The sequence below is a fragment of the Orbilia oligospora genome (assembly GCF_000225545.1).
Source record: "Orbilia oligospora ATCC 24927 unplaced genomic scaffold scaffold00215, whole genome shotgun sequence".
Taxonomy (NCBI): domain Eukaryota; kingdom Fungi; phylum Ascomycota; class Orbiliomycetes; order Orbiliales; family Orbiliaceae; genus Orbilia; species Orbilia oligospora.
Window position 1 is genome coordinate 466617 of NW_011645772.1, and position 25538 is coordinate 492154.

Sequence of the window (25538 nt, forward strand, 5' to 3'; positions counted from 1 at the left end):
TATCAGAGCATCTGCTCCGTTAGATACCGATAGCTAGCTTCCAATATCTACAATATCAAAGATCTAGTCCTCTGTAGCCTTTTCTTCCTTTCCTAATCCATGCTTCTTCAACAGAACGTCTATTTCCTCAGCACTCCAAATATTGAGGAATATCTTTCCATCCCTTTGACCAACCGTAGCAAACTCCACTGTTAAGACGTTAGTCGAAGTACGTATTACCCTTGGGGAGTATAGACGGGGGAAGAGGGAGACATACACTTCTCACTCGACAGCGTAGTGCTATCCATAGTTCTGCTAAGGACTTTGACGGCGATCTCGCATGCTTCCTCCAAGTTACAATCCTCCTTGTAGTCTTGCTTCAACAAACTTTGTGCACTGGCATTGTTTGCACCCGCGCTCGTTGCTTTCCACCCACCGTAGTTACCCGAAGGATTTGATAGATATAGTTGGAAGTTCCTTAATGAATCATAACCGGCATAGATGAAAGATACACCAAAGGGTCTCAGACCTATATTCCGACTGTCGTTAATAAGGGTGTATGCAGTATGCTTCTAGAAGAGGTTATTCACGAACCTCCGTGCTGTGTATATCCTTGCTTCAAGTCACATAATCTCTTCACTAGCTGTTCACAGGGAATTTCTTCGTCATATGTTCGGAGATAGTTCTGGGCTGTTTGGCGGGCGTAGTTGATGAGGATGTTGGCATCGGCAGTCATTCCGGCGACGGCACAGATCATGTTACTATTTTAATCCGCAGTATTAGTTTTCATTCTGAGCTCGCGGGTGTATCTATAGAGATAAGAGAGTGTATGAAACCCACTCATTCAAGATATAGAGCTTCTCGGCTGACGAATCCTGTTCCAACAGCTTGCTTGTGACTTTGCGTTCGGCAGCAAGGACGATACCGTCAGTGGCTAGGATACCGATTGCAGTACCGGCATGTGAGATGGCTTCCAGAGCATATTCGACTTGGTATAAACGACCTTCCGGGGAGAAGATAGTGGTCTATGGTATTTCATGTTAGCTCGGGGCTCAAGAGAACCGGGGAGGGTGGGCAGCTTTCATACTCGTGAATCGTAACGTCTCGACATATCGGGCTATTGGAGATATAGAAGCTAGAGATTCGGTGTTGTAGAGAGGTGGGAGGTATCGAATGCCAATGCGTAAGGGTCGTCACAGGTGAGGATACGAAGCTGTGGGAGCTGGCAGGAAAGGTGGGATACGCGTCAAGGTTCAGGTTGGGTTGCGAAGCTGTCAGGTGGAGTGGGGCTGATGCTCCGCGTGGCTAGTGAGATAGGCCAATTCAAGGCTGTGGCGCAGCACTTCGCCTGCTAAAAAAAAAAGTTGCGCGCAAAAGTTTTAGTTTCATCACCGATCAATCACACACCACCAACTTCTTACGATACCACTGCCCACCATGCCGTCTACTCACAACGTCGATAAACCGTGGGATACGGAAGATATCGATAAATGGAAGGTGGTTATTTACATCTACACCCCTCTTAACAGAAACTTCCGCCTTGGATAGCTAACATACAGCCTATTCGTGATACAGATTGATGAATTTAAACCTGAAGACAACAAGGGAGGCGCCTTTCTACAAGAATCAGACTTCAAAGTTCTTTTCCCAAGATATCGCGAACAGTACCTCCGTGAAGCATGGCCATTGATCACCCGAACCCTTGCGAAAAGTGGAATAAACGCGATTCTCGATGTGGTGGAAGGTAGCATGACAGTGAAGACAACCAGGAAAACTTTTGATCCAGCAGCAATATTAAACGCTCGGGATCTTATCAAATTGTTGGCGAGATCAGTACCTGCGCCTCAGGTATGCTGTGCCATTTTCAACACCTCACTCATCCGGCAGACTAATTTGTGTCCCTTAGGCGATCAAAATTCTTGAGGACGATGTCGCGTGCGATATAATTAAAATCGGGTCGTTAGTACCAAACCGGCAAAAATTCGCAAAACGGCGGCAAAGAATGGTCGGGCCTAATGGATCAACATTGAAGGCCCTGGAACTTCTCACCGGGTGCTACATTCTGGTTCAGGGAACGACGGTCAGTGCCATGGGCGGTTATAAAGGCCTGAAGGAGATCAGACGCGTGGTTGAGGATTGCATGAAGAACATTCATCCAATTTACCACATTAAGGTTCGAAATCCGGGGAAGCACACCTGGGCCGCTTATGCTGATGTCACTTTTTAGGAACTTATGATCAAACGGGAGCTTGCGAAGGACCCTGCATTAGCGAATGAAAGCTGGGACCGATTTCTTCCTCAATTCAAGAAAAAGACGCTCTCCAAACGACGGAAGCCATTCAAAGTCACAGACAAGTCTAGGAAGGTTTACACGGTATGTAATTATATGTCAAATTCACGTCTCAGAATAGCAGCTAATTTAACTCAAGCCCTTCCCACCAGCCCAAGAGAAATCCAAGGTCGATCTTCAGATCGAATCCGGAGAATACTTTCTTTCCAAACCTCAGAAAGAGCAGGCGGCAGCTGAAAAGAAGGAAGAAGCGCAACGTGAAAAGAAGGAACAGAGACAGAAGGAACGGGAACAAGACTTCGTGCCGCCAGAAGAAATCAACTTCAAAGAAAAGAAATCGAAAAAGCGGAAAGATGGCGGCGATGACGCGAGCGGCAAGGAGCGAAAGTCAAAGAAGGATAAGAAAAAGAAGCAAAAGGACGATGGCGATGTGGATATGTCGGACGGCTGAGAAGCTTCGATTAGGGAGCTTTGTGTCATACTTGGGCATTTTGGCGTTCTGGTCTATCGATGGCATTTCTATTTTGCACTGCTTAGCGCTTTGCATACTGTACTATACTATTTTCTCCAACATCTACCGAATTCCTTTAACCCAAACCAGCAACTTTCCTCCATGGATTTCGGATTTTTTTCTCATAAGTCAACGTCTTGGTGCGGAGTTATTCCTTCGGGCTAGACCCCCTCGGTAACCCCTTGCATACTTGTTGCAACCAACACACAACATTCGGGAAGTGCCTCCCATCCCCTGCTTACAACCTCAGTGCAGAAAGTTGGACACAGGGTCCGTTAGCACACAGAAAGGCGATTGCGTACGCATATCCAAGGGATGGGTAAGCGGAGGGGGTGCTAGAGGGGTATATGTATCAGACGGTTTAGGCTCGGAGATAGAATTCAGATCGATCTCGGTCCGCCCTCGGGTCCCTCGGGGAAATGGATGCATGTGGACTCGCTCGCTCGCCCGTTCGCTTCTCGTCTTCACCTGCAGAGAAACAAATCGAAAATGAATTGCATATGGAGAAAGGCCTTTTGACTGGCCGTGGAGAAAAGTTCTTCCCTTCCATTCCCAAGGCATATCCAACCAAAAATGAAAACGTGCTCTGCCTTGTGGTCAATCCCAATCGTATTCTGCCGGGAAATGCAGGTACCAGACCTTTGCAGTTTAGTCTGAAAAATTTGTCACAGAGAGGGATATTCATTGGCCCGCCCGAGCAAGGAGGACCAAGGCTGAGGTGGTGAGCCAAAGCTCGGCTGCAACCTGAGTCAAAAAGGGGCAGCCAGTGCAGATATTCTCATCATCACACCAGACTCTCAGGTGTCCGAGCCCTTCCTCTAGGGCCATTCTTAAAAGGGATGTTTCCCACTCGCGTTATGTGATATTTGTTTCCCTTCTTCCTTCATGGTTTGATACGATCTGATCTGATCTCCCCTCACTAATCCATTCCCTCGGTTTTTGAGATACGTTGTCTTTCCTTTTTGTCAATACGCTCCTTATTAGTTTTATCTCGATTAACGTCAGAGACGTCGAGTTCAGCGTCCGACCGATACCAGATATCCGTCATTCCTTAAATCCTCAGTGTCAGCGCTTGAAGCCCACAAAACACTCTCCTTAAAAATCAGTTAAAATACCAGTAGTATACAGTGAAGCCTTTCTGTTTATATTCACATATCAGGATCCACTTTCTCACCCAAAAGATTGGTATCACAATTCGCGATCTTAATCTCGGATTTATAGCCTGTGCCACACGGCCGCATCACATTACATCACATCCACGATGAAGGGACTCTTCCAAGCTTCGCTAGCTCTTGCAGCTTTCTCTGCCACCCTCGCCACACCGTTGATTCGTGGGAGACACATGCATTTGCATCGTCACCAGCACCATGCGAAGCGAGCCTTGGTTGTCATTACCAAAACACAAGAGGTTGTTGAAGTAGAGTATATATACTCGACTGTCTATGTCAATCCTGCGACTATCGCTGAAGTCCCTTCGTCTTCTATTGAAACGACTTCATCCTCGATCGAGATTTCCACTACATCTACTTCTACTACAACAACATCAACATCTACCTCAACTTCAACCTCTGAACCTCCACCACCCCCTCCTCCAACAACAAGTTCTGAGAGCAGCACATCTTTCTCAACTCCTAGTCTCCCGACCGAGGTTATTCCAATCGTTGTTCCTCCACCACCTCCAACCACTTCGACTACACCCACACCAGAACCGGAGCCTACTCCTGAACCTACTCCTGAACCTACTCCTGAGCCAACTCCTGAGCCAACTCCTGAGCCAATTCCCACTCCTGAGCCAGTCCCTACTCCTGAGCCAGTCCCTACTCCTGAACCAATTGTAGAACCAGTTCCAGTCCCAGAGCCACAGCCAACCACCACTCCTGACCCGGTCGTGGTTCCTGCACCCGTTGAAACCTCCCCACCAGCTGCTGGTGGTGACTTCTTTTATGGTGAAGCTACCTACTACGCTTGTGGCCTCGGATCTTGTGGTATTACCAACAACGACGCAGAATATGTCGTCGCCATGAGCCACTTAAGAATGGCACCGCTGGACGGCGGCAACCCAAATAACAACCCAACTTGCGGCAAAAAGGTTCGCGTCTATAGTGATATGGCTCCTGATGGTGTTGTGTTCACCGTCCAGGATAAATGCCCCGGATGTGTAAGTTATACACCTATTAAAGATGTTCTTAATTCGATATTTGATCTGTTGCTAACGATTCATTGCAGCCCGGAGAAAACGACTTGGATGTCTGCGAAGGGCCATTTTTGCAACATTTGGGAACCAAGCTTCAGGGTCGCATCAAGATCTGGTGGAAGTGGGAGTATTAAGTGAAGCATCTAGCTGATTTTTCTCCCCTTCCCAGCATGGACGATCTAAATTTAGATGCGTTTCATGTCGACAAAAAAACATCTTGATGCCATCTTACGAGTTACGACAAAATATCTGCTTTGCTTCCCTCTGTTCTCTGTTTTATCATTATTAGATTCCCCGATGGATTCGGCGTTCTTTGGACATGTGGATACTACTTCCCTTTTTTTTCACTTTCATTTTATATATTTTCGCTTCACCCTGTCAGGTGTTGGATCGGGCAACTGGTGGTAATCTCCAACATTTTGCAATGCACCCTTTTTCTTCCTCTTTGGGACATCCTGGAATGGTGTTCAAGGATTTTTGTATTATAAACTTCATCCAAAAGTTGCCCAAAAGTTGCCCAAATGCTATATTTGGATTTTGGCAGCCTTGTTCTAGTATACATTATTATTATTTCGATTCTATTCAGTCTGGCAGTCTTTCTTTAATCGATCAGTTGCAACCTTCCTGGACCATGGGGTCTGAGTTTCAGAGGTTCATCGATCACGACGCTTTCCTGTGCTCGTTGACTCTCCCTGAAACCACGTTAATCATAGCACCCAATGGCGTTGACTTTTGATTTGGCCAGGGCTGGATTTCTCTCGGGATATCCCTGCCTTTTTCTTTTTTTTTGACAGTAACGCAATACTCGGCGGCACAGCTCATTTTACGCTAGCTAGCACTCTACGTAGACCAAAGGCGGCGAGGCTCACCGGGAAGTTCCAGGTTCAATTCAATTGTCGTTTTCAGTCGATCTTCTATCGGCTATACTGAGTAATACGTAGCGTCTCGAGCCTCCGGCGCGAGTTATACCGATTTCATAAAGCAAAATATATAGATCTATAAACCATAGCAACCGCAATTACAAATTAACGGTTTAATTTTAACTCATAGGATACAATACGGCTCCATTAGATTGAAACACTGAGCGCCTACGCTCTCAAGTAGCATCGATTTATAAATTTACACGAAAATTTCGAAAAGGCTGTAGACGGATTGCAATTTTATAATTGCCAATATTAATCAATTAGTGATCGATCGTGGAGTAGTATTGCTTTTTTGAGGTAGCTACTATGCCAACAAATGGGGTGTTAGTATTCCGCCAGAGCTACAGTATCAATACGATTAATCGTAGTACTATAGCTACTGAAATAAACCGGTATTTTAGCCCTCAATACGCATTAGAATGATATTCAAACTTATATATTTCCAATAATTGGTATTGCACTGGTATTCAAAATACACCCCATTCCGGCTGCCATTCCGGCACAGTAGCTATAGTACTACAGAGCCATTATTGGCTCTAAAATTCACCGTTTATAATGAATTAAGTAAGTAAATGATATACGTTTACGTCTTACAGCGTACGTACAACGAGACTAGCCTCGAGACCAGGCGCAACTAGGTTTATGTTTATGGACATGTATACACCCCGTCGATATCTTCCTCCCTTATGTAATTATCTAGTCCCGCCTTCTTTGGGGCTGATGGGATATTTGTGCAAAGCCTTAGCCCAAGTCGATCTGTTGATCCCATTCCAGATGAGTTTTGGATAATCGCTACCATCTTTCCGCCGATATGATAATTCTTCCATTCTCTGTAAGGGGTCCTCCCAGCCACGACTGATCAGCGCCGCACAGACACCCGCCGCCATTGCACTCGCTATTCTGTGGGTTAACTGTGGTCCGAATACAGGAGAGAACGGAAAGTGCTCTGCTTACCATAGCGAGTTGTGGTCTGGCTAATGTAAGGCAGTTTTTTGTCATTGCCCCGATAGTGATCATAGAGCCATGGTACTGAAACGGTTCCAGGTGCAAAGAATCTAGGTCTTATATGGCCTTTATTTGCATGAACCCCGCCCTTTGCATCATCGGTGCTACCGACGAAAGAAGTTTTCTCCAAAAAACGCGCAGTTTTTGGCGCAAATTTAATCAAAGTGAGGCTAGATCTAGGAAACCTTACCGTTGTCTTTTTGAGGTTGTCTACTGTCAGCCTTCGAACGCATTTAAAATGATTAGATGTACATTAAACTTACCTCCTTCCCAGATAAGCCCGAGAAAAAGGTGTATGCATTCAAATTTCCGAGCTGAAATAAGATATCTATAATCAATTTAGAAAAAATGTTGACCGGCTCTTCTTCATATCCCTGCTGGTTCGAACCAGATGCCGCGATGATGACGGCCCCCTTGTAGTTCAGCTCATTATCTCGATCCAATTCCTTTAATAATTTAAAATGGTCGAAAATCTTGAGCAAACAGTCAAGTACGTTCGTAAACGAGTAAGAATTCCGACCTGTCTGTAATTTGACGGCCACTAAATCAGCGGAGGGAGCTATTCCTGTCTCACCAATAATCTTAGAAGCTGTTACAGTCCCCGTGTAAAAAATCTTACGGGCCGGCTCGTCGTCGCCAAAACCCATAAAAGGCCTTCCATCGTCACTTCTTTCATCACTTGGCATTGGGCCTGCATAGAGCCAATTGAGTGATGACGGACTCGTGAATTGGTTTCGATAATTGGCGAAATACTGTAGAAACATATGCGCATATTAGAAAAATGCACCCAAATGACCCCAAAGTTGGAGTCGTGGAGTATGGGTATCTTCAATCAAATCTATGTTTTCATATGTATATGATTATGAAATCTAGGAGGCTGAAGTTTCTTACCTTGTGTGAGAAATCAAGACCGCTGTCCATGACATAAACCACAACCCCAGACCCAGCTTCACGTTCACGGTAAGTAATTCCATTCATTTTTTTGATGGAGGTATCAGGAGGTTGAGATATAATTAGATTTTCGATAAAATCGGAACGGACAGGCTCAATATCGGCCTGCGAGAGGTCATCCCCAACTCTCGCCTTCGAAATTGGCTTCTTTTTATCCCCCGTTCCAGGGCCGCGCTTGTTCTTTTTATTAGCATTACCTAAGCCCATCTGCATTCTTTCTAACTCATCGTCCGAGAGAGTGCCTGCTAGAGGACCCAACCAAGCCGGTGCAGGGTCGCCTTGAACACCGAAACTACTAGATTCCTCGATTATCGTTTCCATCTAAAATTTGTGGCTTGCATTAGCTGTATGCACCCTCCGTTTCATTGCCGATGCCCTGGAAGATTACCAACTCGAATATTTCCTGGGGAATTAAACCCTTCCAGTCCTCTTGGTCCGGGAAAATATCAACCACCACGACCCAAGTACCTAGGTGTTCACTTGCTATTTTATAGATAGATTTTTCTCGAGGTGGGACTGCATGTTTCTTAAACTCTTCAATTAGGCGGTCAATATCTCGGGGTTTTCTCCGGTACTTTGGTGAAATTGCGATGGTGGCTTGCTTAAGGTGTTTCTCAAGTGTTCCAATCTTGAGTTCGCCCCGAGGTATGGTACGTTCACTAGCAACGAAATCGGCTAAGAAAAATAACCCTAGTAAGATAAAGAAGAAAAAGGAGGCGTCCTTTATTTGGAGAGATCGTGCCATTTGAGAATTTGTCAAACCGGGTTAAGTGGAATGGTGGGAAGGTGTCCGAGAATACCGAGTGATATGGGTATACTGAGGACGAGACTATGTATTATTAAATAGCACGACTAAATAACTAAAATATGTTTTCCCGTATGTGAGATTGTCGGACCAATGGAAACTATCCTTGAGTGAGAATGCGCAAAACAACAGTCGACGGGCTCCGAGACTTTATAGATTGTAGTTATTTGGGTAGGTATTCGAGGATGAGCAAAGCGGTTCGGGCGAAGCTTGGAGTGGAGGATAGCGAACAACCAAGATTATGAACCAGGCCAAAATCTTTACCTCAAAACCATAGCTTGGTATCAAGAACAAGGTCATAGGCAAAGCGTAAGGATAATCACTGTGCCAGCCAGAAGGATGTACTGATAGGGTTAACTAGGTACCGATAAGGTATCTCTAAAACAATATGATTAATCCTGTGGTTGTGGCACGGCGAGTATTAGTTTATAAGTTAAGTTTGAAATGATAAAAGTACTGCCTCAGAAGTTGCCAGGTTGGTTGAGAAGGGGCGGGCTGCGCACTGTGGGCTGCGCAGGAGATAAGTTACGTTACTTCCAACTTGCAACCGTGTGTTGAAACAGATATGTGTTGAAATTGTTGTGAAACGGCATTAAGATGGGAGGAGATGATTGGATCCAACCTCATTGATTGAGTTAGCTAGCCTAACTGGTGCTAGCAGCTTCGAAGCTTCCTTCCACAGAACTAGCAGCCGGCAGCCGCTAGACGGCGCAGGGTGTGGGGAATCGCCTTGAGCCGTGGGAAACTTTGCGAGAATAGATATGTATTAATATAATATGTTCGAATAATACATCTAGCTACATCCAATCAAATTGTTGTATACAAGCTTCCAAGATCACTCTGTAAATTAAAACAATTTGATTTGACCGAGTGTCTAGTCTACATATATACGTATATGTTCTTCAAAAAAAAAGAAAGAAAGAAAGAGCGTAGCTACGTAGGTAGCGCTGACCAAAATTCAGAATCGGATGTCATGGTCATGATCAGTGGGGGCAAAAGGAATTAAAAGAGCCTGCTGCCTACTAGGAATTCACGGCCTTAGCGGAACATTATATCAACTATTGTAATATTAGCACCGCGCTCGAACCGACTAATCGGCTGAGCTAGGATACCATTGATACTTTTTCGGACACTCTGAAAGATACTACAGAAATTCGATGCATTTATGTTTCCTTAGTGGCCTTAGACTGATGTTTGATGTGAACGGATCCTTAGTGCCGCTCGACAGTGCTTTGAGAAAAACAGCATGGGGGTACATATCAGTGTCAACGAATCTATTGCGTGGTAATTGAACTACATCTTCAATGTTTAGGTCCTAGACTTTCAGCATGACCATTTACTTTCTGTAAAAGTTATGGACTATCCTTCAGCAGACAAAATCGGATGTACTACACAGTGAATGTATTAGCATACTGTATATATATGATGTATAAAATAATGTACGCCTTAGTATCTACGGTCCTAAGCACCGGTTATAACATGGGAGTAGGCAGTAGCGTTAGCTGTTATAATAGTCATTTCTTCAAGCCGATCGGGAATCCTAGGCTTTCTATAGACCTATCCCTCGCCGCCGCCACTATAAACACTTTCACCGTAATAAACGTCGTCGTAGTCACTGTAGTTCGGTGCCCGTTCGTGGGAATATTCAATTAGAGTCTCTCCCACGGCATTCTAAGAAGATCTCGAAGCCCCATTAGCAACTCTCACAACAACCAGATCCGCGAACGGCGCAGTTCTAACACCCCTGTTGACAATTTTTTACACTACCACTGCCCCATGGGAGATTAATTCACCATGAAACCGAAAGATCGTCTAAAGGGTCTTAAATATCGCCTTTCTAGTCGCCCAGCGGTGGGCCAGTATAAAAATTCAATTCTTCGGGGGCTTCCTTAGAAGTTCTGGGTTTTCTTGCTGGATCACACTTCCCGGTTTCGTGTCCGAGTTGAAACTGCGATGTCCATGAATCTTCCATTAAGTTCCAATAGTTGCAAAATCCGATTTTCTATCAATATAATATGTTTTTGGGGGTTACCTAACTAGAACTCTACCGTACAAAATCAATAAGGGTATCCACAGAAGACAGATAAATTTATCAAATAGATTCTACTATAAAAGCAAAAAGAGCCCCCCCCCCCATCTTGAGACTTTTAGGGGCTTGTTGAGAGCCATGTATCAATAATTTTTGGAATGATTATAGGATCTTTCGTTTAGCTTACCAGACAAATATTTTGACTTTCTTTTTAAAATACTTGATCCTAGGGGGAGGGGGTGACGAGTTAGCTTTGGCGAAGTAAGCTAGGATATGGCAGTTATTGCCAAATACCAGCCTACGTAGGAAATATCTCTATTATTAATATGTTGGTGTGAATAGCATAGTATTTTGGAGATTTCACGGCTCGCTGTACATCCTCAGTGACCTGCTCTTTTTGGGCATGCTATGCTCGCGAACTCAGAAACGCTGAAGGAAGTTAATTGAAACAGGACTAGTGCTGATACGCCACCAACGACGCGATGCAAATAATTCTCAGTTCCCCTACAAGAAACAGCGGTGTAATGGGGACGTGTGTTTGCAATTAACTTAACTTAGGATATGTAACATTATCCAAACTTAGGGCTGTACAGTGTAATCTCCTGAAGGCACCCTGGATTATGCGCTGGCTATATTATATTAATACCGCGTGGATTTTTTTTCATATATAAAATTTCTAGATTATTTTGGTGCAACTACGCTACAGGTTTCGTTGTACGTCACTTTGTTTTTGATATATCGTAGATATAGTAGCTGGTGGGAAACGTACTATCTTGTTAGGCATGCATGCGAGACCGCGGACTAACTAGCATTTGGGCCTTCTTCATAGGCACAGGCGTTACTCTAGTTTTTTTTCCAACCAATTTGCAAAGTTATACATGTAACTTCTTCCTTCTTTTCCATACTGTTTCGTACTAGGATAGTGTATCGCGGGGGCAGTGTTGATGACATGTTAGTTCTCATAGCCCGAGGAAGGTTGGTGTCAAGCTTCGCCAGAACCGTGCGCAATTTATGCTTATGAGCTAGAGTTGGATATAACGGATACTTCCGGACCGTAAGTTACTAAAATGTGTAACACAAAGTCTCGGGACTACCAAGTCAGGCTAAGGACCACATATGTACATGAGCATTTCAGCTGTAGACAGCACGCGTTGTAATATTATAATTATACTACAATTGAGTATTTACATGGCTCGGCTGAGGTAGAAACGAATATGATGTATATTTTAGATCACTTCATTCGTGGGAAGAGCTCGTGGTGTAACTGGAAACACACAGCTTCGCAAATCGAAGGTCGTGGAAACACTCCTTCATAGTCGGAAGGAGATCTTGGTTCGAATCCAAGCCTGCTCATTATCTTTTTTTTTCTTTTAGCTCCCCTTCCCTATTTTTATTCTTTTTACTTCCCTCTTCCTCTAATAATCTTGTTTTGTTTGTTTTGTTAGCGTTAAGTGTTCGCGGTGAGGTGCGGGGTAACAACTTTAATTAAGTAATTAATATAATTCTACCTATAGGACAAATGTTACGCAGAGCAGCGCGCTCAGATTACACTATGTACTGACAATTCTCCAATGTGCCACGCACACGCTACATGTTATATTTACCCACAGAGTCGACTAACGTTTACTTGGAAGTGCCTAGTGACTTAGCGAAGAGCCCAGATGCTGCCCCAAACCCGAAGAACATCATTCCAGTCTTATTGAATGTGGATTAAGCTTTTAGTATTCCGAGCTATGGTATCAAAATCCAGCAAATAAAGATTGGGAATGTCAAAGTCTTGTATTGGTTACGAGACGGTTTTGTCAGTGCCGCAAAATGCAACATATTGTTTTGTGTTGTTATTGTTCACATTCGTATTCTCGTGTCAAAGCTTCGAATTCTAGTTAGCGGCATGTAGACATACTTTCTAAAAGCCGAGGGCTCTAATATACTGGTTATAGTAATTATGTCTCGTGTATATTTGTAGTGTTCCTAACTGAATAGGTTTTGTATTACAATTTTAAGTCCAGCGACAAGACGAGTTTTGTGTCAGCTGTGTATATGTATAGAATAAATGCTAAATGGTAATTTCAAGTATTATCACCATCTCATGCTTAAATAATTAATCTAAGGCGGTATGCAGCTACAGTGTCCGAGATTGCTACAATGTATGTATAACCAAAATTATAAATTTCAAATCAAGAGAATCATGGCCTCAAGGCTAAACTCGCTAAGTCGGTTAAGGTAGACTACGAACAAAAAAAAAAAAAAAAAAAAGCTACGTACAATACAATGTTGATGCCATAATATATAACAGGTATTGGTGTAAAATATCCCGCCTCTGAAATTGATATAGTCTTGTTGCACGTTTACCTATAAACCCGATCTGTTTTCAGATCTCCAACCGTTACATTATCCGTGTCCACTGTCGCAAGGGCGATATATCCTGTCTCACCAGACGCCTCTACATCTCCTAGTTTTACAAACCGGCTCTTCAAGGCAATAGCTTTCCCGTCGCGATCAAGCGTGGAACCCTTACTCTCGATATCAAAATACTGGCTCTCGGCCGCCAGAACTGAAAGGGAACTAAGTGTGTCGGGGGCTAGTGTAGTATATGCGATGATTGCGCTTGAGATTCCGATCGCAAACAGTAGCACGGCTGCGAATAGCATCAATACGGCCCAGTCCTTATAGCAGATGAATAACTCTTGCTGGGTCATAGATTCTCCGGTAGAAAATTGGGCGGAAACAACTCGTCCCAGACGCTCAGAAAAAACGTCATCCTCAATATCGTGACCGGTGTTGAATAGCGCCGGGCCTTGGGCAGCCAACATCAAAGTATTGACTAACTGTGTCATCCGTATCTCAAAGTTGTCAATCCCCACATCCGCAATGTTTACCCAGTCGCCAATGGAGGATAAGGGATCATCAGGGTTGTATATGTAGCCTTGATTAGTGTTGCTAAATAGCGGCTTTCCTGCTTTTGAGACCATCGTGAGATCTCTTACAAAGTTTGAGATAGTACCAGCTATTCCCGGTGTAGATCTGTAGAACAACGGCGGGCGCTGTGTTCCAATCGATAAGCGGCGGAGCTTGGAAACAGCGCACCTGGAAGAACGACAAGTCACCTGAACGTCAAGGTATGTCTGCGAGAGTTTACACCTAGCGACCGACATCCCGCCTAAGCCTCCAGATTCGAAAATTATGTCCACTGGATCTGGAGCCGTAGTGCCACCGGGAAGTTCGTATGCGGCCTGACTAATATTCATACCAACGAAAAGATAACTGCCGTACCCCACAAAATTGGTAGAGGGGTCCACAAAAGGGAAATACCAATCTGGGATGTGGGGATGGCTGACGTTAAGACAACGGTCGTCTTCGTGTTGGAAACATTTTTTGCTGTCAAGAAGTCCGAAAAAGGAACAACCGACTTTCGAGTAGCTTGTTTGAACATCTACTGTGATGTTCTCAGTAAGCCCTCGGATCGGAATTCCTAAGAGCGATGAATAGGTGGTGTTCTTGTTGGTAACGTCGTACCAACCGTCCGTTCCGTTAGGCATTTGCTTCTCCAGAACTTCTATGTTTGGTATTCGGACATTGTCCCAAAGGTCAACAGGACGGGTTTTCGCTGATCCTATGCCCAACAAACTTGCGCTGTAGACTGCTTCGGCCTGGGCCCTCCAGGTTCCATAATTACGGGTACCCTCGGAAAGATAGCTGGTTATGTTCGTAGGGCTTAGGAAACGGACACTGGTCGGGTTCTGGAAGGTAACGACCTTTGTGGATAACAGGCGTAGTGACGCTTGGCCACCCAATGGAGATATAGCCCAAAGTAATAAAAGAATAAGAGAGAGCCAGTTGTATGTCTTGATGAAATACGGAGTCGTGATGGCACTGAAGATGTTTATGGTTCGTGTTAACTGTTCGAGTGTGCCTAGTTCAGTGCCTTTCTGGGCGTGCTTCAGGGCGATAGCCTGTAGAAATCCGCCTGCGATTGCGGCGAAGATTATCGGAAATATAGTAGGTCCCTTTAAGCCAAACCATGCACCATTAGCACCGATGTGTCCAACCATGCACCCATATGAACTATAGCCAAATACGGATGTCAAGAATATACAGATGACTTACCCATTTAATTGACTCCAACACTATTTTCCCTTGTTCGTTTTGTTGGACTTCTTTTCCATCTAGCGAGTATGCAAAAAACGGCAGAACTATAAATGCGCTGGCGCATACTGCGAGGAACAACCTGAACCATAATTCTGAGGTTTTCTTGCTTAAAGTATCGTTTTTCTTTTTTTTGCCGTGCCTCCTTTCACCATTAACGATAACTACGCCGCTAGATGTGTCCGTATTGACGGATTCTTCACGTCGAAGATCTAGATCAATGTGAGTGGGCGGCGTCCGCGCTGTGCCAGCGTTCGACATTGATAATTTAATAGCGACGGCTAGCGTTCGTGTTAATACACGATCAAATTAATAAAACTAATATAAATTAACTAGCGCTAGCGCTAGACGATAATAAATCCAGATACTTTGGAATATATAAAATATAAAAAAAGAGGAAACGAAGGGAATTGAGAGCCTGATGCGCAGAAGGAATGGTACTGTTTCCTTACGCTTCTGAGTAGTATTCTGACTATATATCCTATCATGGCATGTGGCACAGCTTCCAGGCCGGGTTCCGTTAATTGGGTGAAAAGGCTAAATGGCATATAAAACCAACTTGGAAGCTAAATCTCAGGGATAACCATTATCGATTGCTAATGAGGCTGGTCATCTGGTGTGCTTGCTCCAGAGATTCATCCGATATCCATGTGTGCATGCACCTAAATTTAATATATTGTGCAGGCCAAGCATTTCTTTCATGACCTTGAAAATCTTATCACAAGGTTTGATTAGTTTAGTAGCCGCGGCGATGTGATACCTTCGGAATTGGGCTATGGCCTAGTCAACAAAGGGAGAGTGGCATCCACAGACAGAAGGATTTATCGATCTCATATGCATGGGTGGGTAGTCAGTAAGCGCCCACAGCGCCCCTCGACTGGGTTGCTCGATCTTTGGCTCGCCTGATTGGCCAATAACGAGACCACTTTTGTTTGCAGTTAGTGCGAACAATTAATTCAAATGTTCAAAAGCAGTTAAAAGACTACCATATTTGTTTAGGCTTAATATTTTATTTTCAAATATGGAAGTTTTGATTCTCAATCGATTTTCAATTGGGCATAGCTTAGCTTAGTCAATTGTACAACTGTTGCCCGTCTTGTACATGTATTACCATACTAGCTTCTGGCTTCATTTTTCCTTTGTCGATTTCTAAATATGGCAGTATCCATTATTGCAGACCGCACACTGCATACCCTGTGGCTATAGTACTTATCAATGGGCGGTGTCCATAGCCCCATCGTATAATATTATAATATTATATATAATGAGAGTGACTAAGTTTAGCACCACACCACGCATATATATATATATTGTAAGACTTCCTTCATTGGTTTCAAGCGCTCCGAGTACTGATATATTAATAGTTAATTTCGACCTTTCGATTCCGCGGGGACGATCGAGAGCTCGAGAGTCCCTTCAATTCAGAAAACCATGTATGCGTTAACGTTAGCGCGCATATGCGCAGACCCACAGCTAGGTTTTGAAGGTACAGAAATTAAGTATATAAGTATGTATTATAGATATATGTGACATATCCATGGATTCAAACAAATAGGATGGATTATCCCCAGCGATTGTAATGTCTCCAACTTTAGGGGGGTAAGTATCTACTAAGGAGATTGTTGAGATCCATCCGACTTAAATACATCAGAAGCATCCCCATCCCCAAAGTGACTAGGCCCAAGACTATTAGACGAATCATGATCTTCCTCTGAGCCTGATGTCCAACCATCTTCATCATCCACATAAGGTAAAAAATGGCCACCGTCAGAATCGTAGAAGTAGTCATCGTCAGGCCCATAATCGATCTTCTTTTCCAAATCCTTCGGATCTTTATCCTCGCCTGTAGCTCTACTAACTTGTATAAACTCATTCTTGAGGGTGTTACTGTTATAAAGACGGAATAAGTCATGAACATCGCTTTCGTAAGCATAGTCTCCCCATGGAACTTCTTCGTGTTCGAGTATGCACTTGAAAAACTGCAATGATCCGGTTATTTGAGCTATGGATCTATAGTCTTGTTTTCGAAAGCGGCAGTTTAGGAGTTCGAGGTGTTTAATTGTTGATTTTTGAAACATGACTTTCGGGTCAATATCCAACTCTAACGGGTTGGTATGGACTTGTAGGTCGGTACCATCAAGACGGAGGATAGTTGCACCATAAAACTGAGCAGTCTCCAGGCGAGGAAGAAGCATCATGAGGATGAGATGGCTAGCAGGCCATCTATCGAAATATCCACCAGTGCGGTGACATCCGTGTGCGAGATGAGTAATATTGGATAACCCGGGGAGCCAACCGGGATCGAGACGCATGTGGAGGTATAGGAAGGAATAATGGTTTTTGCAGCCATCTTCACGGACCTCCTCCGGGATACTAGGGTTCCAAAGATCCAGTGAATAGCCGGAAACTCGAGACCGCCAGTTTTGTGATCCCTCAACGGTACAGTATTGATAGATACGCTCCGATTCTCCAACAGATACGTAAGGGCCCATGATATCCAGTTTTGCATCTCCCATGTCGAGGGATTGCAGATTCGGAGTGTAAAGTAGTACGAATGGAAGTAATGCTTCGGAGTTTAGCCCGTTGCTTATTCCTCCAAATATACTACGATTCCCTGGATTCCCATCACACAAAATCTGTGTCAGTTTTTCTTGGTCACTGTCTGACCACTTCCATTGTGGTGCCCAAGTCATAGGTTTCCTCGGTATACGTCGGCTCCAGGTAACCTTTATGGACTTGAATCGTTTTCCAAGATCGGGATTTTTTAGAAGGCAGCGGGCCAATTTCCATGTTGGGTGATTGACAGCATCTACTTGGAAAATATAGTTGATTGAACATTTTTCTGCGACATTGTTGAAGTACCTACAGACCTGTCGACAGGTCCAGAGGTCTGAAGAAGCAATAGAATCATCAGATAATATTTGAATAAGAAGTTCGGTGGGCAATGAGAGTAAGTTTGCCATGATTGTGATTTTGGAATAGGATTACTGTGGGGGGAAGCATAGGATGAAAGTCTGGCATGTGGTCTTACATCCAGCCAGCCTCCCGCTATATATAATTATCAGAAGCAGGAATCGAATCCTTGGGCTGAATATAAAAATCAAGAGCTGGGAGGTACCTAACACCTGCAACATGTATCTGTATTTTTGATCACAAAGTGGAACCGCTCGTCTAGCTACCTGCATCAAACCCATTGGGGGACATCATGCATGCAGCATGCATGCAGCAGCTCCAAGGATCCTAGCTAGCTATAGACGTGAACACATGCAAGTTAACACCAAGGCAGAGGTGAGCGTCCCCGGACTAATGTTAATAACGCCAACGTTGGCCAGTTACCGTCTGACGTACGGCACAGGCCGATACAAACTGCATCAGTTCTAGTATGGCTTTTGAGGCAGTTCCAACATGTATCAGCTTGCGGCCGAGGCCGCCTCGCTAAATAATTCTTATCTGTTTGCTTACTTCTTGAGGAGATACTTCGGATCAATACGCAGGATCCTTGACAAGACAAGTAACCACGGAATCCAACCCTCCTATTCAGACTATCGGACCTGTGGTGTAGTTGGAAGCACATCCAATTTGTTGATACCTGATTGGAAGGTTACAGTTCGAATCCGTACACGTCCATTCACGGGAGGAGAACTGCTCTCGAAGCTCTCACGGAGCTTACTTTTTTGGCTTCTCCACAGTTGACTTTTTTAGTGGGATTCGGTAGATTTCAATGGGATTTCATGAAAGGCCTTGTGGTGTAATGGCAACGCGACCACGTATAGAATGCGGGAGATGACGGGTTCGAGTCCGGTCCATGGCCAGCCTGTATGAGGATGATAGAATATCGGGTCTTCTCTGGTCTTCTCTTTTGCTCGTCCTCGTTCTGATTGCACTTATGGTACTATTGGAGACTAGAATCCTTGAAGCTGCTTAGCTTAGCGTCTGTTAGATGTCAACCGAGTATACCGACAAGCAACAGTTCCCCTTTTGAAAGGCCGGCGCATAAGCGAGATGCGGGTGAATTTCGCCTGGTTAGAATGAAACCTATCTTGAGTTTCTTCCCCCGGCATACATACTTGCCTTCGAGGCTAGGTGTATTTTGGATCGCAGGTCCGACAGGCTGCATGTAATGTTTTGATGATTTTGAAGGCTGAGTCTCGAGGTTAGCTGGGCCCATGGGCTAACAGGTTCGAATTCCCGTCTTGAATCTCGCAGCTTGCGCTTGTGAGCCAGCTCTTTGTTATAGTTTTAGCTCTGCGACTTCCAACCACGACCGGAGCTGGGACGTCCGGACCTTATTCTTTTATTGACCACGATGTATCGACATTCCCCCAATTTGCTGAAAAGTCTAGAAAGGCCTTGTGGTGTAGTTGGTGTACGCTCGGGTTTGCGACGCTTGTCGTCCGGACCGAGAAGCCGGTTCGACACCGGACGTGGCCATTTACATAAATTACTTAAGTATAAGGAGGTATACAGGCAACTATTCAAAGTGAACTCACCTCATTTCTGGGTGAATTGACTTCTTCTTTTTTTTATCCTTATCCGGGTAATATTCCTAGCGCAGCTGTGTATCTTGTAGTTATTTGAGTATCATGGTACCTCAGTAAATTGGGAACTCATATCCAACATCCAACGCAGTCCTTTTGGTATATTTATCACCGATGCACATATCCTTACAATGCTTGATTAAGCGGAAAAGGGTTAGTTGCTTCTGAGAACCATGGTATTGAATTTCGCCGTCGCCATATAACCCCTTATCATACATGCGCGCGGGTTAAATCATGAGCTAGGTAGGATGTCCGGCTATCTCGTCACTAGAGACTTCGCTAGTGACAATATGATACCCATCTAAGGGTGAAATTAAAAGAAAAAGGAAGAGACTTGAAAAGGGTGAAGGCAAAAATATAACATGATCTATTTCTTTATAACAACCCCACCCTTACCCCCATCATACATATCAAGGTCATACTCCTCCCCATACCTATCCAAAATATCCTTCATCTCCTCCATCTGTGCCCACTGATCCTTAGTAGGCTTATCATAGACATCTTCCCAAAGGTTACTAATCGCTGGTTTCTTCTCCCTCTCGGCCGCATTGAAAGCCTTTAACAAATCCTTTCTAGCCTGTGTTCTTAATTGTGTATCTTTGTCTTGATCCCACCAGTTTCGTAGTTCCATGAACTTACGCATACGAGTAATTGGGTTATCACGACGTTTCCAGTCTTCGACTTCCACGCGGGCACGGTAGGCGAAGGAGTCGTCGGATGTGGAGTGATGGGAGACACGGTATGACATGGCTTCGATCAAGACGGGCTTCTTTTGGGCGATAGCGATTTCCCGGGCTTCTTTGGTGACTTTGTAGACGGCCCATGCCTGTAGATGAAATGTATATTAACAAAAATACTTTTATAAAAAACGACATTTTAGTGTTAGGTAGTAGGTAGGTTTTGTGAACTTACATCATTCCCATCAACTCTGATAGTATCAATTCCGTATCCGACACCGCGACTAGCGATACCATCACCTTTGTACTGCTCTAGAGTCGGAGTACTGATTGCATAACCATTATTTCTGCAAATGAAGACCGTAGGACAACCTCTGGTAGCTGCAATATTGAGTGCTGCATGGAAATCTCCCTCTGAAGCAGCACCTTCACCAAAGTATGTGACAGCACAAGCAGGGGTTCCCTCTAGCTTAAGAGCATCTAAAGTGATGAAGAATTAACGGCTATGTTAAATTTTTCTAAGGGGGGGGGTTAAAATACTTACACCCAGCGCCAGCAGCATGTGGTAACTGTGTAGCCAACGGAGAACTGATCGGGTGCTGTAGACATCTACGTATTAGCAAAATAACACTCATCACTAACCACCACCCATCCCCTCCTCTCCGCTTGTAAGGGAAAAGGGGGGAAAGAACCTACAAAGTTCAATCTTCGACTTCCATAATGAATTGGCATATTCTTCCCCTTCCCGTCATCATTCTTATTCGAAAAACACTGCGCCATAAACTCCTCAAGCGTATACCCTCTATACATCAACACTCCAGCCTCTCGATACTGCGCATAAATCACATCCTGTTCGCTAAGAGCCGCGGCTGACCCAACTGCAATACCCTCCTCACCAGCATTTACAATATAAAAACTGATACGGCCCTGTCGTTGGGAGTCGTACATGATTTGATCCATAATCGAGACTATATTCATTTTATGTTAGAATTGAACTAATTTAATTCCCTTTCCTTTAGGGATTTGAATGTATATACGCACTTGTAACCATGCTTTTATACATCTTAAGTGTCTGCTCTTTTAGACCCTCAAAGTCAAGACCATGGGTTTCATCGACAATCTGTCCCTCGGTGTCCATGACACGATATGTTTCGATCGCTTCATTGGGATCGGACATGCGGAATTGAAGACGATTAGTGAATTTACTATTCACAGCACCAGGAAAAACCAATCTATTTGACCAATGGGTTAGAGAAGGATAAAAAAAAAAAAAATCACCAGCAGTTTGAAATGGTTGTTATTTGTTCGACATACCTATCGCTACCATGGCGTTGTCGTACAGGGCGTACAGTTCCAGAACCCCCATCTCCAACAGTCATGGGCACCTCCCTGGTCCCCTCAGGCTCCCTAGGCGCTTCGGGTGTTGTGGTTGACGAGGTTACCGATGCAAAACATCGTCGTTTCGAACATGGGTATCGCGAAGCAATCGTTCGTGTGGTTCTCGGTATCAACGACCGTCGAAAGGGCGCGGCAAAAGACATTATAGTGACCAAACGACTCTAGAAGGAGGCCCGGGAGTTATTATGGAGAATGAAGGAAGGAATTGAGGGAGAGAAGTCATATGGCGAGAAGGGAATATTGGTTCATAGAGCTAAGCTTCCTGCAAGTCGGGGGGGATGGTAATCTGGGGAAGCAATAGATGAGCTCAGGACATGCCAAGGCCGACGCATGCCGATGTTCAACAACTTTGTGGCGTCCGGAACCTGCCAAACGATATATCCAATTGCAAAGTATGTAATGATGTCCAGGTAATACTTGACGGCATTCTGTTACATGCCTGTTTAACGGGAAGAGAGAAGTATTATGATATCTGGTTATCCTACAAGAAAAGGAATCCTATCCCCACCGCCAAACTCCGAATAAGTCGCGGATACTGCAAACAATTGCAACCAACAACAACGCTGATGAATAAAAAGAGGAAGCTTAAGGAAAGACATATACATGAACATAACCAAAGTTTAACTTTTTAGAAAAAGGAACGACGAAAATCAGGAAGTTGCGGTCCCCTTTGAAGGGCTGCTGGCCGCAGCGTTCTTGTCGCCTTTCTTTCCGCCAAGGATAGACATCGCAAAAGAGGACCCGTAAGACTTCCTTAGACTCTTAAGCCTCTTCCACCTGTTTTCGTCGTCTTTTCTATGCTCCTCCTCGGTCTTGTGTGGAGTAACTGCTGCCGTCTTGGGACGAGCCGGCGATGGAGCAGCGACTAGATTCCCAGGAATACTGCTCTTCAATATCCTCAAGAGAATTTCCCAGCCTGCATGGTCTCCGGTTTGCGACGCTGGATTGACCCAGGGGCAGTACTGCATTGGCATATTAGCACAAAAAACATTAGTCGAGGATTGATTTTAAGAACGTACTTCTCTGTGTTCGTCAACCACATTAAGGCGCGACATACTGCTGAACTCGTCGCCTTCTTCCTCTGTAACACTCGGGCGCTTGACAAAGAGCCATAAGCCGAGCCGACGGAAACAAGCATCGCATTTGACCATTTCAACAGATGATTCGTTGTCTTCTTTGGACCAACCGAATAAGGCTAAAACCAATGCGTTTTGTTTAAGATGCTCTTTTCCTATGTCTTCCGGTAGGTTTAGGACGGATGTATCGACTTCATTTGGCCTTGTGAGGTTGATAACGAGCTGGTCATCGGAGACATTGGTGAGAGATTTGTACCTGGCGTAAAAACCGTTTCGTGCTTCAGTTGCAGGTTGTAGAGGGAGTCGATATATCGCTTCTACCAGATCATTAGCCCTTTAGCCTTTTTGATAGGAAGAGAAGTTGCTCGACTTGGATAATGTACTTACTATCACAACCACGCTTTTTCCACAAGCAACCATCTTCATGGCCACTCACAGTAAGCTCCTCGTACTTCGTAATCAAAGCGTCAAGTCTTTCCCTCTTCTCTTCGGTAGTTTCGTCATCGTTCTCATCTTCATTTTCAACTTCTTCCGCCGTAACCTCGAAACCATCGAAATCGACCTTCACAACCAGTTCGCCGCCGCAATGACTGGTACACCTGACCCTATTCTTGGAAGTTTGCATACAAATCCAGCCCCTCTTCGCCCAAGCGACTTCGTTGATCTTCTCGGGCTTTGAGCTCCAGTTAGACACAGATCTAAAGGTCTCTAGCCTTTGCAAGAACTCATTTCTATCCCAAGGAGCGTATCTCGCAGCCGCGACTTTGATAACTTTAGGTGAAGTACCAGTGCCGCTGGCACTTGGGGCCACGGAACTCGCTCGCGAGTCTCCGCCTGGTGTCGTTGGTCTGGATGATTGCGGTGGAGCCATAGTCTTGCTTCTAGCAAGATCCAGCTCCACCCTTCGTCGTTTACGTATAGACTCGTCAATAAGGGATGTTAGGCTGTTGTTACCCTTTGGAAGCTGATAGATGGATTTCGAGGCGTCCTTCGTTGGGGTAGAATCTTTAGGAGGTTCGACTAATGTGGTTTCTGATGCTGTAGCATCGTTATGTTCATCAATGACGGTGGTCCTTGTGGCGGTGGGTGACTTCGTGGGGCTGCTTGAGAGGGAGGGAGCGGTGGTACCACGGTTGGTAGCATTGTGGAGGAGATTGTGGATCTTGCGCTTTGTGGTGAACATGGCTAATAATCTTTTTCTGCTCTAAATAGCAGGTATTTATGAGAGAGTTCTGGTGGATGGAATTATCGTAGAAGGTTTAGAGCAATCTATCCCCTGGCAGGAAGTCAGGGATAGTGAGATGTATAGAGAGACACTAAGTATGGTATCCTTGTCGATAGAGATTAGAGGAGGATATATTGAGGTACTGCAGGAATGCTCGAAGCTTTCCCTAGCAGTTCGCCTCGTATCAGCTGTTGTCCGAAATACTTCGTATATCCGAATACTTGAAGCCTAATATAGCTAAGAGATGACCGTCAAGATAAGACCGCGAACATGCGACAAAGGCGACGCGATTGAAGATATCATCCGTCCGAGGGATGAAGGGGGGTGGAGGTGGGATGATAAAGAATGTTGAAGTCTCAACTGTTCCTCTTCCTCTTTGAGTTCAACCGGTGAACGGTGTTTTGTTTGGCGTCAACGCTGCAGGGGTCCGGGTTGGTAACCATGCCAGGTCCATTAGACACCCAATCAGGAAATGATATTGAGAATTACTAGATTAGGAAATACACCGTTTAATTTTCGGCGGCCCAGATGTTCACCAATGCAAACCTGCCAATTGCAACTTCACTATCGTTTATACACATACCTTAGAATACTTTACTATTGACAGTCGATTGGGAGGGAAGTTGAAATTACACGATGATAAAAAGGAAGTCGATATCGCTCTTGCGGGCATCGAGGCAGCCGTCTCTCTGCTGGCGCTGCACAACCTCTCTAGCAACCTTCCGTCCGCTTCCTCTCGCTCACCGAATAGCTGCCCCTCGACAAATCCACACCACCCATTCCAACTATGCAAACCCTCTACCCCTCGGTGGAACCGTTGATGGGCCCCCACCGGACCCACCAGTCCCCCAACCCGAATACATAACTCGTAACCGTCTCCGACAAGCCGCCATTCCCAAACCTCGTACCGAACGTTTCTGGGAAGATGTTCACCTCAAAGTAGTCGACGGAAGGTATCAAATCCTTCTAGACGCCCGGTCTATCAAGACGTCAGCGAAAAACGATGTATCAGTACCGGTCAACAAACCATTGCTGGCGTATGCTCTACAAGTCGAATGGGCGACTATGAGAAACTCAAAGGAGGCTTTGAAGTCACATTTTATCCCGTTGACGTCGTTGACTTCTCGGGCTATTGATCTAGAGGTTGCGGAGAAGGATTCGGCCTCTGTTGAGACAATCGAGGCTACTTCAGAGGGAGAGGAAGGGGGGGAGGTTGATGTCAGGAATACGAGGGAACAAATCACGGACTTTGTTATGGGTTATTTGGATACGGATACGGTATTTATGATCAGTCCGACCAGAGGGGGGCATTTGGCCGCAGCTGGAGAAAAACAACTACGAGACCGACAACTAGACGTAGCCCATGATATCATCGAATGGGCACAAGAGAATATCCCGGTACCGAAAGGCGAAGACAAGTTAGACTTCGTGCTATCGGACGGTGACCATGGTATCCTCCCTAGCAGCCAGTCGGATCGAACAAAACAAATACTGCGAGATATGATCTCAAAATTCTCGGCGTGGGAACTAGTCGGCCTAGAGTGCGCCGTGATCCTCAGCAAGAGTTTACTTGTCGCTCTAAGGCTAGTTATGGAAAACAGAAAGACTGCAGATATAAAATGGGACGTGGAAGACGCCGCAAAAGCATGCAATCTAGAAACAGACTTCCAGATCGAACAATGGGGGCTTGTGGAGGACACACATGATGTCGGCCATGCCGACCTACGGAGGGGTCTTGGAGCCGTTGTACTACTCGTCTCCGAGCTCAACATCCCACTGCCAGAACAGTAA

General features: G+C 44.9%; 10 protein-coding genes across 10 annotated transcripts; 3 read left to right on the top strand and 7 right to left on the bottom strand.

Annotated features, from left to right (window-relative positions):
* Positions 1-63: 63 nt before the first annotated feature.
* On the bottom strand, positions 64-1090 carry AOL_s00215g134 (uncharacterized protein; the record flags this gene model as incomplete). The annotated part of the gene is made up of 5 exons (XM_011129336.1): positions 64-188; positions 257-508; positions 574-740; positions 820-1004; positions 1067-1090. 5 exons carry the CDS (start codon positions 1088-1090, stop codon positions 64-66), a joined length of 753 nt encoding a protein of 250 aa, XP_011127638.1.
* A 326-nt stretch (positions 1091-1416) lies between these two features.
* AOL_s00215g135 (uncharacterized protein) lies at positions 1417-2720 on the top strand (the record flags this gene model as incomplete). Its single annotated transcript, XM_011129337.1, has 5 exons — positions 1417-1476; positions 1555-1827; positions 1886-2152; positions 2207-2353; positions 2409-2720. The coding sequence occupies 5 exons, from the start codon at positions 1417-1419 to the stop codon at positions 2718-2720; spliced, it is 1059 nt and encodes a 352-aa protein (XP_011127639.1).
* A 1321-nt stretch (positions 2721-4041) lies between these two features.
* Positions 4042-5108, top strand: AOL_s00215g136 (uncharacterized protein; the record flags this gene model as incomplete). Its single annotated transcript, XM_011129338.1, has 2 exons — positions 4042-4938; positions 5007-5108. 2 exons carry the CDS (start codon positions 4042-4044, stop codon positions 5106-5108), a joined length of 999 nt encoding a protein of 332 aa, XP_011127640.1.
* A 1481-nt stretch (positions 5109-6589) lies between these two features.
* AOL_s00215g137 (uncharacterized protein) lies at positions 6590-8598 on the bottom strand (the record flags this gene model as incomplete). The annotated part of the gene is made up of 5 exons (XM_011129339.1): positions 6590-6792; positions 6852-7098; positions 7166-7654; positions 7794-8174; positions 8242-8598. 5 exons carry the CDS (start codon positions 8596-8598, stop codon positions 6590-6592), a joined length of 1677 nt encoding a protein of 558 aa, XP_011127641.1.
* Positions 8599-13035: 4437 nt separating this feature from the next.
* On the bottom strand, positions 13036-14739 carry AOL_s00215g138 (uncharacterized protein; the record flags this gene model as incomplete). The annotated part of the gene is made up of 1 exon (XM_011129340.1): positions 13036-14739. The coding sequence occupies one exon, from the start codon at positions 14737-14739 to the stop codon at positions 13036-13038; it is 1704 nt and encodes a 567-aa protein (XP_011127642.1).
* Positions 14740-14752: 13 nt separating this feature from the next.
* AOL_s00215g139 (uncharacterized protein) lies at positions 14753-15094 on the bottom strand (the record flags this gene model as incomplete). Its single annotated transcript, XM_011129341.1, has 1 exon — positions 14753-15094. The coding sequence occupies one exon, from the start codon at positions 15092-15094 to the stop codon at positions 14753-14755; it is 342 nt and encodes a 113-aa protein (XP_011127643.1).
* Positions 15095-16443: 1349 nt separating this feature from the next.
* On the bottom strand, positions 16444-17796 carry AOL_s00215g140 (uncharacterized protein; the record flags this gene model as incomplete). Its single annotated transcript, XM_011129342.1, has 1 exon — positions 16444-17796. One exon carries the CDS (start codon positions 17794-17796, stop codon positions 16444-16446), a length of 1353 nt encoding a protein of 450 aa, XP_011127644.1.
* Positions 17797-19738: 1942 nt separating this feature from the next.
* On the bottom strand, positions 19739-21589 carry AOL_s00215g141 (uncharacterized protein; the record flags this gene model as incomplete). The annotated part of the gene is made up of 6 exons (XM_011129343.1): positions 19739-20197; positions 20284-20528; positions 20593-20647; positions 20745-21016; positions 21090-21280; positions 21363-21589. 6 exons carry the CDS (start codon positions 21587-21589, stop codon positions 19739-19741), a joined length of 1449 nt encoding a protein of 482 aa, XP_011127645.1.
* A 507-nt stretch (positions 21590-22096) lies between these two features.
* Positions 22097-23705, bottom strand: AOL_s00215g142 (uncharacterized protein; the record flags this gene model as incomplete). Its single annotated transcript, XM_011129344.1, has 3 exons — positions 22097-22408; positions 22466-22839; positions 22910-23705. 3 exons carry the CDS (start codon positions 23703-23705, stop codon positions 22097-22099), a joined length of 1482 nt encoding a protein of 493 aa, XP_011127646.1.
* Positions 23706-24383: 678 nt separating this feature from the next.
* On the top strand, positions 24384-25538 carry AOL_s00215g143 (uncharacterized protein; the record flags this gene model as incomplete). The annotated part of the gene is made up of 1 exon (XM_011129345.1): positions 24384-25538. One exon carries the CDS (start codon positions 24384-24386, stop codon positions 25536-25538), a length of 1155 nt encoding a protein of 384 aa, XP_011127647.1.